General features: G+C 36.7%; 1 protein-coding gene across 1 annotated transcript; it reads right to left on the bottom strand.

The window, feature by feature from the left end:
• Positions 1–246: 246 nt before the first annotated feature.
• depdc1b (DEP domain containing 1B) lies at positions 247–10,940 on the bottom strand. The gene is made up of 11 exons (XM_059338340.1): positions 10,751–10,940; positions 8,141–8,406; positions 7,869–8,013; positions 7,211–7,338; positions 6,760–6,890; positions 6,627–6,674; positions 6,178–6,318; positions 5,874–6,040; positions 4,375–4,551; positions 1,964–2,146; positions 247–1,874 (listed from the first exon to the last, which is right to left on the bottom strand). Exons 1-11 carry the CDS (start codon positions 10,796–10,798, stop codon positions 1,707–1,709), a joined length of 1,602 nt encoding a protein of 533 aa, XP_059194323.1. The 5' UTR covers positions 10,799–10,940; the 3' UTR covers positions 247–1,706.
• Positions 10,941–13,818: the final 2,878 nt, after the last annotated feature.

Genomic DNA, 13,818 nt, shown 5'->3' with positions numbered 1-13,818 from the left:
TTGGGGTATGTTCAGGCAGTGAAAAATGTGATCATTTGCTCGGGCCCTAATAAACTGTGCTTATGTTTTTGCAATGTTATTGATGTTCTACAGGAGGTGATGATGTACAGAACATTACACCAAATTCACTTCCCAGTCCTATGCTAAGTGATGCATTTTTCTTATGTTCATGATTGGGTGACTTCACAACTATAACCCCTTTGTATGACTCCATATAACTGCCCCAAAAATGAGCACAACAAGACATTTGCCAATTAGAAATTTTATAGGGGAATCAGCATAAACGTTAATTCACTTTTATCCTATTGAATGTTTTCCAGCACAGAGCAGCAATTCAAGTGTAACAGTTATTCCAGCATTATTACATTTGTTCAATAGCATTTATAAAAATCCATATAGGAATATCAGTACTTGATCATTATAAAAAATAAAAAATGTAAATCTGAAATTAAGTAAAAAACAACCTGATTGACATGAAGGAACAGCAGTTGATTGAAAGAAATGACAAAATACATTAAAAACAGTGAGAGAAGAGCATTTGAGACATTGAAATATGTACCATTCAAGAAGAGTTCTTATATACAGAATAAAACTAACGAGTAAAAACATGAAATGAGTGCATGTACAGTAAAGTGTAAGGACGGCTCACAGAGAAAGGAAGGTTTGAAGCAAGTGAAATCTTTGCTTTGCCTTTTTTTTCTTTTTTCTGAGATATTAAAAGTACTTGTGAACTTTTTATAGCAAATGTAATGTACAATTTTCACCCTGTTCTCTCTCACTCTCGGTTATGTTACACATCACATACACTTCCTGTCTAAGCAAACCCTTGATATGTAAATTGACATTAAGACAAAAATATATATATTTAAGATTCGGCTCTGCATTGCCTAGATTCAGCATCATAATGATCAGTCCAGCAAACAGTATCAATGAAAAAGGAAATGCATCTTTGCATTGAAAGAGTCAATCTCATGAAATAACAATCTGTTTGAAGGCAAATGAATACTAAGAAATACATCGAAATGTCCCTTACAGTACAAAGCTAAATTGAAAATGATTTTAAAGAGTATGATGCACTTTGATCATTAACTTTAAACAACCTTTAATGTTAACACATTATTTACCGAATAATACTTGAATGCATCTCATTCAGTTTAGCTACAGAAAGGGCAATGTCAGTCAAAGCCATCCCTGCTTATTAAACCTTTCTAACATATAGTATCTTAGTAGAAAAATGTACCATTACACAACTTTTAAACAACTTTTCATATTAAGAAACACCAGTGGTTCTTTTAGTGTTAGTGCATCATTGTTTTCTTGTACTTTGTTTCCAAGCAAAACAATAAAATGTATTTGGTTGTATTTTTTAAAAGTGCCAATTCAACCATCCACAATTATTATTTGCAGTGAAAATAGTTGCCTATGACTTGCAACTAAACCAACTAGCAAGAGTCAGAGTCAGTGACAATGTCCTACTATTATCATTATTATGTGTGTATTTGTATTAACTGACCCTTTACAATATTACCCTAGTTTAACAGTGCTACAAAATCCAAGTGATCATTTTAACCATTTATGGAAGTGGTTACTGTGTGAGACCAGACTTGTGGTCAGAGCATCATTCCAGCCACATTGCTCCTTGTCACATGAAGCTGAGGTTGAGATGCGTTTACAGCCTGAAGTGTAGATGTGTCAGTGGTGACAGCTCATGCCCTAAAACTCCAGCTCCTCTGAAAGGGCTGGAAGGAGGGCTTCTTGAGGTTGAAGAACATGAGATGAGGTTTGAGTCGTGGGGTTTTCTCAGGTATGACAGCAGCTTTGCTTTCCTCAGTGGGAAATCGATTGTGGTATACGTCTGGGTACGACCTCTGGAACTGAAGAGGGGAGAATATGCATCATTACTGTACAGTATATGCACAGCAAAGACATACTAACATGCTGTTTGGTATGAGTATAGCCAAACCTGTTTAAGCCTTTTCCTCTTGTCCTTAGCAGGAAGTTCCTTGTCTGCAATCAGGCCTTCCAGCAGCGCCTGCAGGGGGGTCTGGGTTCCTATCACCTTCTGCTCCTCAGAGTCAATCCTGCTGATCTGTTTACAGAAAGCTGGAGACGCACTGAAGTCTGAATCTGACCCTGCATATTTGATCTGATGGGAAACACAAAGAAATTATGGATCATTGCACATATTTAGTGATTTACTGGTATAACACAAACAAAACCATGATATACTGAATATTTTCTTGTTAGTTTTCTTTTTTGAGAAAGAACGAGAGAAAGAAAGAACGAGAGAAAGAAAGAAAGAACGAGAGAAAGAAAAAAAGAACGAGAGAAAGAAAGAACGAGAGAAAGAAAGAAACAACAAGAGAAAGAAAGAAAGAACGAGAGAAAGAAAGAAACAACAAGACAAAGAAAGAAAGAACGAGAGAAAGAAAGAAAGAACGAGAGAAAGAAAAAAGAACGAGAAAGAAAGAAAGAAAGAACGAGAGTAAGAAAGAAACAACAAGAGAAAGAAAGAAAGAAAGAACGAGAGAAAGAAAGAAACAACAAGAGAAAGAAAGAAAGAACGAGAGAAAGAAAGAAACAAGAGAAAGAAAGAAAGAACGAGAGAAAGAAAGAAAGAACAAGAGAAAGAAAGAAAGAACGAGAGAAAGAAAGAACGAGAGAAAGAAAGAAAGAAAGAAAGAAAGAAAGAACGAGAGAAAGAAAGAACGAGAGAAAGAAAGAACGAGAGAAAGAAAGAAAGAAAGAAAGAAAGAATCGTCATAACAACAAATAAAGTGATGAGCCTGAAATAAAAGTCAAGGTCAAAAGTTATTTTGTAAAATATGCACAAAAACTTACAAAAAACCGAACGGTACTCAGGGTGTGTTTGTATCTGTACTGTACTCTAACACAACACAGTGGGCGGCTGGTTACTCCTACATGCTCCTCACAACAGTTTAATGAGAATAATTAGTATGAATAGTAAATAGGGATAAGATATTAAGTCTGCAGGGTGGTTACAGTTTTAAAATGCACTGCTTTCAGATAAGATGAAATCAGGTCCTCGCTCGCGTGGGATGTTTAAGCTTATGCAACCACTGTTGGAACAAAATATTAAATCAATCACACCTTCATTTGTAGGCCAAACAATGTAGAACACAGACTGTCAATACAGTCTGTGTTCTACAATTTCTGAAGTGCCAAAAACAATAAACACATGCACACGTCAATATGAACCAACTGTCCACTGTCGCTATGCACTTTGTGTTTTTTATGCACACTGTTCATTGCACCTTATTTGTTTAACAGCACCAAACATTTTTATACTGTATATTCATATTTATTATGCACTGGAATTCTACTCCTTAATACATACTCCTTCTTTAGACATTTTATTATTTATTGTATTTTTATATTTTAATGCTTGAAGTATGCCTAGGTTGTTCTTATTTAATTGTGTTGTTATTGTCTCTGTGTGTAATGCTGCTGCTACACTGTAATTTCCCAGCTTGGGATAAATAAAGTCTATCTATCTATCTATCTATCTATCTATCTATCTATCTATCTATCTATCTATCCATCCATCTATCCATCCATCTATCCATCCATCCATCCAAAGAATAGAAGAAGGCCCCCTGTCGCTACATGAAGGCGATCAAGAGGACAGTGCTCCAACATCACAGAAGTGAGTCTCGTTCACAGATTAACATCAGACTGTTTTTTGTTTATTTCTGCACCCAAACGTTCCTCTGGGATTCCCATCTGAGATTTCCATCTGGGATTTCCATCTGGGATTTCCATCTTATACCACCCCCCTTCCCAAAATCTGCCTCCTGTTGAGATCCTCATTACTACAGTCCACAGTGTTCAATACTAAAAATCCATATACTATATGCTGGATGGAACACAAAAGTTACTATGGTGACTATAGGGTTACCTTGGGAAAAAGAAAGAAACAAACAAACAAAGAAGGTAAGAAACAAAGAAAGACAGAAAAAAGGGTTACCTATAGGTTTAGCTGAAAGCAGTGGGGGCTAAAGTCGATAGAAAACCCCAAGGACTGCGGCCTCACATCTGACATTGTTTGGTGTTTGCCATAGCAACAGATATGAACCAGATACAGGAACACAGTAACAACAAGCTTCAGTGCAGCAGTGATAGCATTATTAAATATCAAATGTGGATTATCAATTTGGCTATCATTTAACCCCTTAGCAATTTGACCTTCAAGATATCTGAATGAAAATGTGACTGTGACTGTACCCTGTTTCTACAGTGAGTGCTTGGCTGGATGATGGAACCAATCTTGCACCTTGTATTCAAACATTATGCAAAGATATGGCTTGGTAAACAAGCACCCATTCATAATTATAGTGTATAAAGTGTACTGACTTGAACTCTTTTGAGGTGGGACAGGTGCTCCTCGACCTGGTAACGCAGTTTGGAAGGAACTTGGAAGATGGTGTTGTGGTGCTCCATCATGAACGTCACCAGTTTGGTGGCAAGCAGTTCATCCAAGTCCATCTCATCCACTGAGCCCAGAACGCATTGGGAGAATGTCTGCACCATCTGGACAGAGATCACAACAGTACAACGATTTAGAAAAAAGAACTTCTAGCTATGCTATACCCCAACTACACTAATTGCATTACACAATGTTGGTATACACAATATGATGAGCACCCGTGTCGAACAAATCCACAGTCACAGCCCCAGACCAAGCAACCTTTGTGAAGCTATGAATATGTGAATTTCGTATGCATGCAGTGTTTCAGACTGGGCTTGTTTTGGGCCTTGAAACATTATCTAGCCAGCATAACAAAATACTTACTTAATGAGTTGCAACTGAAACGTCTATAGAGCTGCAACACACATACAAATATGAATGATAAATATTCTAATTCAAGGTTCACTGACTGTAGCTTTTATTAAAGCTTTTGGTAGTTTTAAACTTTGTTCTTTCAGTGACTTTACTTGAAGGATTTTCTGTTTATGTAGTGAAAGGGGTAATTAAAAACTTAGCTCCCCTGGAGGAGTGTTCCCTATGGTATTCCTTGGGTAGTGTTTTTTATTGGTTCTGTGAAGAGCCAAGTGAATGTCTGGAGCTGTTGTGACTGAAAGGGTTGTCTATGATGATTGTCTATCTGTTTTATTGTGGCTTTCAGCAATATTAGAGTTATGTTATTTGTGGGACTTTTATCCTGAATAATAAAATGTTTTTTTTACTCAATTAGTTGATATTTGTTAGTGGCTATTCTGGGTTGATGAGTGTCAAATCATAGGAAATATATTTCTATATCTTCCCATATCTACCACATGTGCAGATGCAGACCACTGGGTATTCTAATCCACATTTAGGACAAGAAGATTGTCTACATTCAATTAATTTTTAATATGCGGCAAGGATTCTGGAGAAATATTTCCCACAGCTTGTGTGTGACCCTAGGACAGCATGTTGGTTTGCTTGTCCTGTGGTAGGTGTTCACCTGCAATACATACAACAAAATATGGCAAACAAAGCCTCTCTTGCACAATATAAAAAGCTTAAGGCAGAATTAATAACAGGACTTTCGGGCTGACTTGTGGGATTTCGCAACAATCCAGTCTTATTTGATGTATTACAAAATAATAATAATACATTTTATTTGGAGGCGCCTTTCTTGGCACTCAAGGACACCGTACAAAAGGATAGAAAAGAAACAGCAATAAAATACAATATAAAATACAATAAAATACACAGAGTGAATAACAATACAATACAATAGACATGTTGGACAGGGTAAAAGTCATCAAAGGGAATAAGCAGTTTTAAACAGATGTGTTTTGAGTAGTGATTTGAAATGAGGGCGTGAGTCAATGTACCTGAAATATGTAGCAAATTAACTGCTTACCAGTGTGCGGGTAGCAATGGTGTCATTGAGTGCAGGCAGGTTGGGATTCTGGCAGACTCGGGCCATGAGACGCAGTAACAGTTGGAGGCGTCTTCGGTTGGGCGGCGGCAGTAGGAGACAGCTGACTTGAAGAGCCTCAGTGGCTACCTCCTGCTCCTGCAGCAGACCTGCAGAGATATGAGGAGAGAAAAGTTCTGCTCCTGAGGGCAAACATACAGGCTCGATACAAAATGAACACCAGCAAACTGATGATCTGTAGCAGGAGACAAATATCAGTTGTGGATCCACACGGTGAGCCACTCACTGAGAATGTTGACAAACACTTCATATAGATGGAAAGTCAGCAGGGGTTCTTTGAGCCTCTGAAAGTAATCCGCTACCGTCCTCAGAACATCCCTCTCAAAACCCGGGTACACTGGCTGTTTGCTTTCATTGCCATTGGGCCCTGAGAAAGAGGACCCGTGCATTGTTTATTGCTTTACACAGAACAATGTGAAATATACAGTTAACCTCAGTTATTTTTGAATACATACACATAAAAAAAGCTAAACTGAGACACATACATTTGCATGCTGTATAAAAAAGTTAAAATCCTTCATGTTTTAAAGTACGTACAAATACTCTATGATTAATATTTAATTTGACATGGTTTTCACACATAAAAAAGTAAAGAAATGGGCCATCACAGTCACAAAGCAAAAATGTTTTTCTTTTAAACAATATTTTTTTAATGAGTATAAAATGTTTACTTACAATTGGCAAGGCATTTCATCGCTGATACCACCCAATATGGCATGTCCTCTGGAGATGCAAAGGGAGACAAGTGAGTAATTATGTACAAGATATAACAAAACAATTGTTCTTTAATTAATCAAATGCATCTTACCGGCTTTGTTCTCCAATATGACTATTCCCGTCTTATTAACACTGAATACATTGTGAACAATGTGCTTGCCGTTCACATGTGTTGGGTTTAAAACTCCATCCAATGACCTCAGTCCCAACGCTCTCTGTAAACTAGAACAGCAGAGTCATTATCTAGAGCAGTGGCTCCCAAACTGACTACCATGTCACCTTGAGGTGCATTGAGTCTCTTAATATCATTTTAAAAGTTATTGCTTTTTTTAACACCAGCAACATTTACATTAACTCAATTTTACTATTTTCATGGATACATTTTTTCTTCTGGAAAATGGACACATCACTGTCTGCATCTGTGGTATATGTGTGATCTGAGCACTGTTGTCTAAAAAAGTTTGAGAACCACTAATCCAAAGCAAAAGATACAAACATCGACAATGGAAATGTGTAATAAGTAATGTAAAGGGGTTACATACTGTGCAACCGTCATTGATTTCCAGATGTGGTCCACTTGTTTTGGAGTGATCTCTTTCCTTCGTATGAGCTTGCATTCATGCACATCCCCAATAGCTACACTGTGTCTTTTATTCCACAAATCTGAGGTCTGTTAAAAAGGAATGGAGACATGAATGAAAATCTTCTTCTTTTTTTTTTACACCAAGTTAGCAGAAACATAGAAAACTCTGTAATAACAATCTAGTGCACCAGGCACCGTTTTTTTTCCTCCATCATGTATATGTGGTGGACAAAACATTAGCATCGCCCTTCAATATTAATCTGTCCAACACAACACAACAGACATGTAAATATTCCTTGGAACTGAGCTTAACAAAGAAACAACTACAGTAGCAGTCAGAACATAAGCCGATAAAAAAACGATCATTTCTGTTGGGCTATTGTACTGAAATGCATCACGTTAAAATTTCCCTTTGATTTACAGTGTATTACATAACTTTGAATGCAAAATGATGAAAATGAGCGCTCAAAGTTTTAATTAAAACAGGGAGAATACTTAAAGCGATGTCATCTTGCCATTTGCACGCTATTAAGTTTGCATATGCTTACACACTTTAAGCACAGCATCAGTCAAAGGAAGCAGTGGGGGGAGAAGAAACATCCCAGTCTCTTCCTTACCATGACCGCCGACTTCGGGGGTGCAATGTTTTCCCGCTGAGGCAATTCTTCGTAGTCATCCCAGCGAATGAGTCTGGGAAGGTCACTGCTGTCTCTCAACACAGGTCTTGTCGGAAAAGACTTCAGGGGAGACATTGGGGGGAACCTGGAGAGAAAGACAACAGCACTGAGCTCAGTCAAAGGGGGAAAAGGGCAAACTGTGGAAGATGCAGCAATAATTCCAATGATGTTTCAAATAACATGACTAACAGTGCAGGATGACAAAGACGTACCTGTACAGATGGCCATTGTCTTCAAAGTCCTCTGTCCCATGGCGTCCCTTGATGTCTTCAATGACATGGGCCTTGAGGAACTTCCTGAGCAGCTGCAGGGTCTGGTAGCGAGTCACCTCAGGCCCAAAGTTGTAGTTGCGCCTCAGCAGCTCATGCAGATAATCCACGGCCTCGGATCCTGTGAAACTGCAATCATAGTAGCGGAAGTTTGCCCAGTGCCTTCTCAGCGGCATGCCTCCCCGGAAGAGTTTAATGGTTTCATTCCACTGCATAAACGGGAGACATATGTGACATAGGGAGACAATGAGGTGTGATAAATTTTGTTTATCAAAGAAAGCAATATTAGTTACTTTGCAATTTTGTGTAATATACTACTATATATGACACGCAAATATTTCACTGAAGCTACTGATCTGATAGAATCCAGATAACAGCATTTTATGCATTTAACAAGTTCCTGCTTTCAAAGTTATGAAGGCTGTTTGGAACATTTTTCTAGTTTCTTTCAAAAATGGATGCATACAACATGATGTGAGAGAAAACAGACAACATATAGAACCTATGGAATTAAAAAAAAGCACTGCATGTACTTCATATTATATATTATTTATATTGCAGCACCAAATCGGTGCACATAAGAGACACCCCTGTCTCTTTTAATAGTGATTACAATCACACACAGGATCCTGGACAATCCCATCTAGTCACAGAAAATGAAGGCAGATATCACAAGAAATGGAACATTATCTGCTCATAATGTTTTGGATGGTGCAGACGTTGTGGATTATTAGATCCCACATGGGCTGGAGAAAAATGATAAAGGTAGATAGAGAAGATAGAGAGAAAGAGGTAAATTGGCTATACATGTTTGTTACAACCCAGGAGAGTTAATGTTACTGTTTACAGCAAAGACTATCCACTCTGGCTTGTTTGAATCATTACAAAAAGCCCCCAAAAATGTAAAAACGTTTGCTGAATTAGATAAATAAACTTGGCAGAAACCAGTAAGTAAAAGGACAAAATTGTATGTCCATATTTGATTTTCAAGTGCAATGGCAAACTTTTCTCATAACTGCTGATGTAATGCAGTGATTTTTAGATTACTTGACACTCAAAAGAAGGTATCTTTCAGATTTTAACATGTTACAGTAAAAAAGGCACAGGTGCAAATAATAAAATTAATGGCTGAATTCATGCTTTGATTTCAGGGTCCTCCTATTCTGCATGCAGGCAGCTCAAGGTGGCACTTGAGTAGAATGCAACCATCATAAGCATTATAACTAACACCTGTGCCTTTATTAATATGACAAATCAACATGTGTGCTATGAAAGGCATGCAGGATTTTCTAAACAACCTGGAATGGGTGAATTAGGTTGCTAGTATTCAAAACTGCCTTTAAGAAATAAAATTACCAGTCTAATTAACACTGGCATTCTGAATTCTGGCATTGCATGGTACAACATAAATATACAATGAGCTGAGGATGTAAAATTGCAATGTTCACTAATGTATACAGGAATGTACTGGAAATTAAAGATTCCAAGTCACATGAAGTAAGCTGGGCATACATGTAGTAACAGCTAACAGTATGGCATGATGCTTTAATATGGAAATAAAAAAGAGCTGTTAGAGCTAAGGATACAAGATACATTTACGCAATTAACACATTAGCATTGAACATTGCAAATACATGTTTGCATTTACTCTAAAGGTAAACACATTGTAATACTTTTTAAAACAAGGGCATTATAAATGCTTAATAACACTGCTGCATAGTTCTGAAAGAACAGCCAATATTCTGTAATGTTGTGTAAATTAGGGTACACAGGTTTTAATGTTTTGATTGTCTATTTATTCGAGAGTAACCTTTTCTCCACAGAAGTCTTAGGATTGTTTTGTGAGCTGTCCTGTTTGCGTGAGGACATTATCTAAAATAATCGCCTAAGTCATTTTTTGTCAAAATTGTTTTTTTTTTTTTGCCTAAATCATCTCCTCATGACGCCGGCCACCTATGGTAAAATCACCTACATCCTCAGTTGATCAGATCATGTGATTTTACCCCTTTAAGATAATGGCCTATGTCAAGTGCGTGACTTAAGCGGATTTATTATGGCTAAGTCAAAATAAAATGTGACACCTTCAAAATAAAATGTTACCATATCTTGCTTAAGTCACAAAGGCATGTTCAAAAAATTGCCTAAGTCATTTATTTATCTTAAGTTACATAATTTACACACAGTGTTATTACTATGCCAATAGCCATCCTTTGTCACATCCCTTTTGAGTGAAATGATCAATAAATTGGTGAAGTTTTTTGTGTTTTCTGCAAAACTTGAAAAAATTAGTTAGGCGATTATTTTAACTGGGTGACGTTATCTAAAATGCTTAAACTCTCGACCCAAGTAACTGTTAGTTAACGCGAATTAACTTTAAACTAAGATACAATCTGAAAGTTCTTTATCGCTTTCCCCTGTTTAAGTTACTAATGTGTAAATTAGCGTAACGTAATTTAACGTTTTTCACATGTAACAAACTGGACGCGTTTAGCTTAACTACATTTCAGGGTTGAAACTGATCATAACAGCTTCGTCTGACGATAACACACTCACCAGCTTGGTCGCCCTGTATGGACCCGTACCAATGACTTTCCCGTCCATTCTGAGAGTCAAAGACCACTTCACTCGTATGAAAACATGAATATATATATAACTTTATAAGCTTTTCAAAAGCTTAAGCTACGAGTAAAAACAAGTAAGTTGTGCCACACGGGTAACTCAACCAACAGATACGTTGCTGCCAACTTTGAATCTCCTCCGTCACACCATTTGAACGATGTGATTGGACAGCGCGCTCATCACGTGACCACAAGGAATGTGGCGTTCATGAATGGAAACGTAGTAGGACAATACATTTAACTGCCGTCTGCTTCTACCACTTCAGGGGTCTCAAACTCAAATTACCTGGGGGCCGCTGAAGGAGGCAGTATCAAAATGACCAAAAAAAGACACAAAATTACTAAATAAAGAAACAAAATGACAGAAAAAACTAAATTACATAAAAAGGACACAAAATGACCAAAAAAAAGACACAAAATTACTAAAAAATAAACAAAATGACCAAAAAAGGACACAAAATGACAGAAAAAAATTAATTACTAAAAAAAGACACAAAATTACCAAAAAAATACACAAAATTACTAAAAAAAGACACAAAATTAATAGAAAAAGACACAAAATTATTAGAAAATTACCAAAAACAGACACAAAATTACACAAAAAATACACAAAATGACTAAAACAGACACAAAATTACTTTACATAACATTTCCACTTCTTCAGGTAAATAATTGAAACAACACTCCTGCTGCTTGCGCAATAAAGGGACCCTCCACACACAACACGGTAAAGCGACATTCATATAAAACTCACATTAAACTTTCATATCAAGGTGGGGGCCACAAAATAAAGCCATGAGGGCCGCAATTGCTGCGACTTTGAGACCCAAGTACTACTTGTACTGCTACTAGCTCTCTATAATAACCCGTGGGGGAAGAAGTATTCAGATCCTTACTTCAGCAAAAGTACGAAAGTATCAGCATCAAATTGTATTTGAATTATCAAAAGTAAAAGCAGTTGTTATGCAGAATGGCACACTCAGACTATCATATATATTCTAAATATATTATTGTAATATTATTTTTGATGTATTTATGTAAGCTGCAATTTACTATTATCAAGGTATGGCTAATTACAACTAATTACTATACTTTAATGTTGTTTAATTAATTAAACAATGTGTAATCATTTCAAATTGATCATGTTTTTCATGTTAAATCCTGAATAGTAACTAATGCTGGAAGCTAAATGTAGAGTCGTAAAAAGTACAATATTTAGTTACATTCCAACACTTATGATAACAATATGACATTTCAATTCTGAGAAAATTATTTTAAAAGTTGTTAACACAAGGATAATATGGATATGCACACAAAAACATTTCGAAAACATTTTCCCAGCAAAAATCTAACTAATGAAAAACCTTTTTTATTTGAATGTAGCCTACAATTTACCTTAAAAATAACATACAGGGATTATAAAATAGCTCAGGCACTATTTTCATACAATGAAAACTGATACTTTAGGTATACATTATGCTATATTTGCCCTTTGTCCATGGGCCAGACTTTCAACACTATGTTGTAAGTACAGTGAAATTAAGCGATTTATAAAGTTACATTTTTATGGAAGTCAAGTCACAAAAAGTCTGTTGACCTTAAAGGTCTAAATTGTAATGGGTGGCATGACCTATACAATGATCTAAGGCTGAGCAAACTCCTGCAAGTGGTCTTTAATCCACTGGAAGATCTTTAGGGAATTACATTAGATGAGGAGAAAGAAATAATTGCAGGGGTGACCTTCTCCAAATCAGTGAAGGAACGGGTGGTTAATTAAAGTTCATAGCTACATAGAGAATGACTGCACATCCATTTAACCTGCTTTCCCAAATTTAAATTGTAATAAAACAAGGGCACCTGTGTTTCAGATGACTCAGTAAACCTCTTTTCACACGACACTGTTCTATTAAGGTAAAAAAAACACTCAATATTACCTTATAACATCAAAACGAAAAGAGGCAGTGTTATGTTTTATAGCATATTTTTTTATTGTAAATTCATTACAATGTATATCACCCAAAATGAGCTGAGGTGGTGCATAGCATGCTATACTATTTTTGGTATTACCTGATTTGTCTTGCCTGTAAGAACTGACAATAAAAAGTTATTTCTTCAAGTTCCTGTTCCCTGCAGTCTCCTGCATTTGGGTCCACCTACTCCACTCTTCATGACATTTCATTCCTGTTACATATTAAAAGCGAGCGTAGGCTTTGCTTGATTGCAGCCCAGTCAGGGCTGAAATATACACAAGTAAAATAAACACAAAAGTCTGGGTGCACTTGACAGTTAAAGGTCAACAAGAACCATTGTCAGATATATTAAAAGCTGCTCTCACTGCCTCTAAGATCAGGAATGCATTTGGATCAGCCTGAGATCCAGGGTCCTGTTATAGTGCTGTTAGCTGTCTGTACATATTTGATTGCCTGGCATCACTATTGAGCTTTCAGGTGTCATGAGCCCAATTAAATAAAACATCTCTGACAAAGGGTAGCCACTTTGATAAACCCAATGTTCGTGTCATCTTCCGCATCCACCCTGGTTGCATTACATTCAATAAAGATAAGTCCTTTCTTTGCACCACGTGTCATACTTGACTTTTCAGTGAAAGGTCACAGTGATAATAAGGAGAGGACAAGAGTAAAGATACTGAAGGACTTAGTGAACGAAAGATTGGGGATCAAGGCAGCAATCAGAAGAAAAGAAGAAATTGTATGCCTGAGCAAGAACAGAAGGATACTGAAAATATTCATGGCCAATGACTCATACATCACCGAATCTTCAGTTATGCAACCCATGACAAGACTCTTCTTATTTATATTAACCCAAAAGGTCTGACTTCAAGTCAGAACTGTAAGCATTTGCAGCAAAAATTCAATTTATTCTCATGAATCATCAAACATATGTAACACACAATTGCTGATCATGTGATTTTCACTGGTTTTTTTTATTTAACACATTGGCAGCATTGCAGTTTGGAACTACTTGATCAGGTTAAGGTAATTA

Source organism: Centropristis striata, chromosome 8 (genome assembly GCF_030273125.1).
Source record: "Centropristis striata isolate RG_2023a ecotype Rhode Island chromosome 8, C.striata_1.0, whole genome shotgun sequence".
Lineage (NCBI taxonomy): Eukaryota > Metazoa > Chordata > Actinopteri > Perciformes > Serranidae > Centropristis > Centropristis striata.
The sequence above is the reverse complement of the archived record's forward strand: the minus strand, read 5'-3'. Positions and strand labels throughout refer to the sequence as shown.

What these genes read in the sequence shown, in the direction of transcription:
- depdc1b (XM_059338340.1), bottom strand. Translation starts at nt 10,798, where the DNA reads ATGGACGGGAAAGTCATTGGTACGGGTCCATACAGGGCGACCAAGCTG. An exon ending in AGTGTTTGTCAACATTCTCA is followed by an intron (nt 6,041 to 6,177) that starts GTGAGTGGCTCA and finishes ATATCTCTGCAG; the next exon opens with GTCTGCTGCAGGAGCAGGAG. An exon ending in AGAGGAAAAGGCTTAAACAG is followed by an intron (nt 1,875 to 1,963) that starts GTTTGGCTATAC and finishes TCCCCTCTTCAG; the next exon opens with TTCCAGAGGTCGTACCCAGA.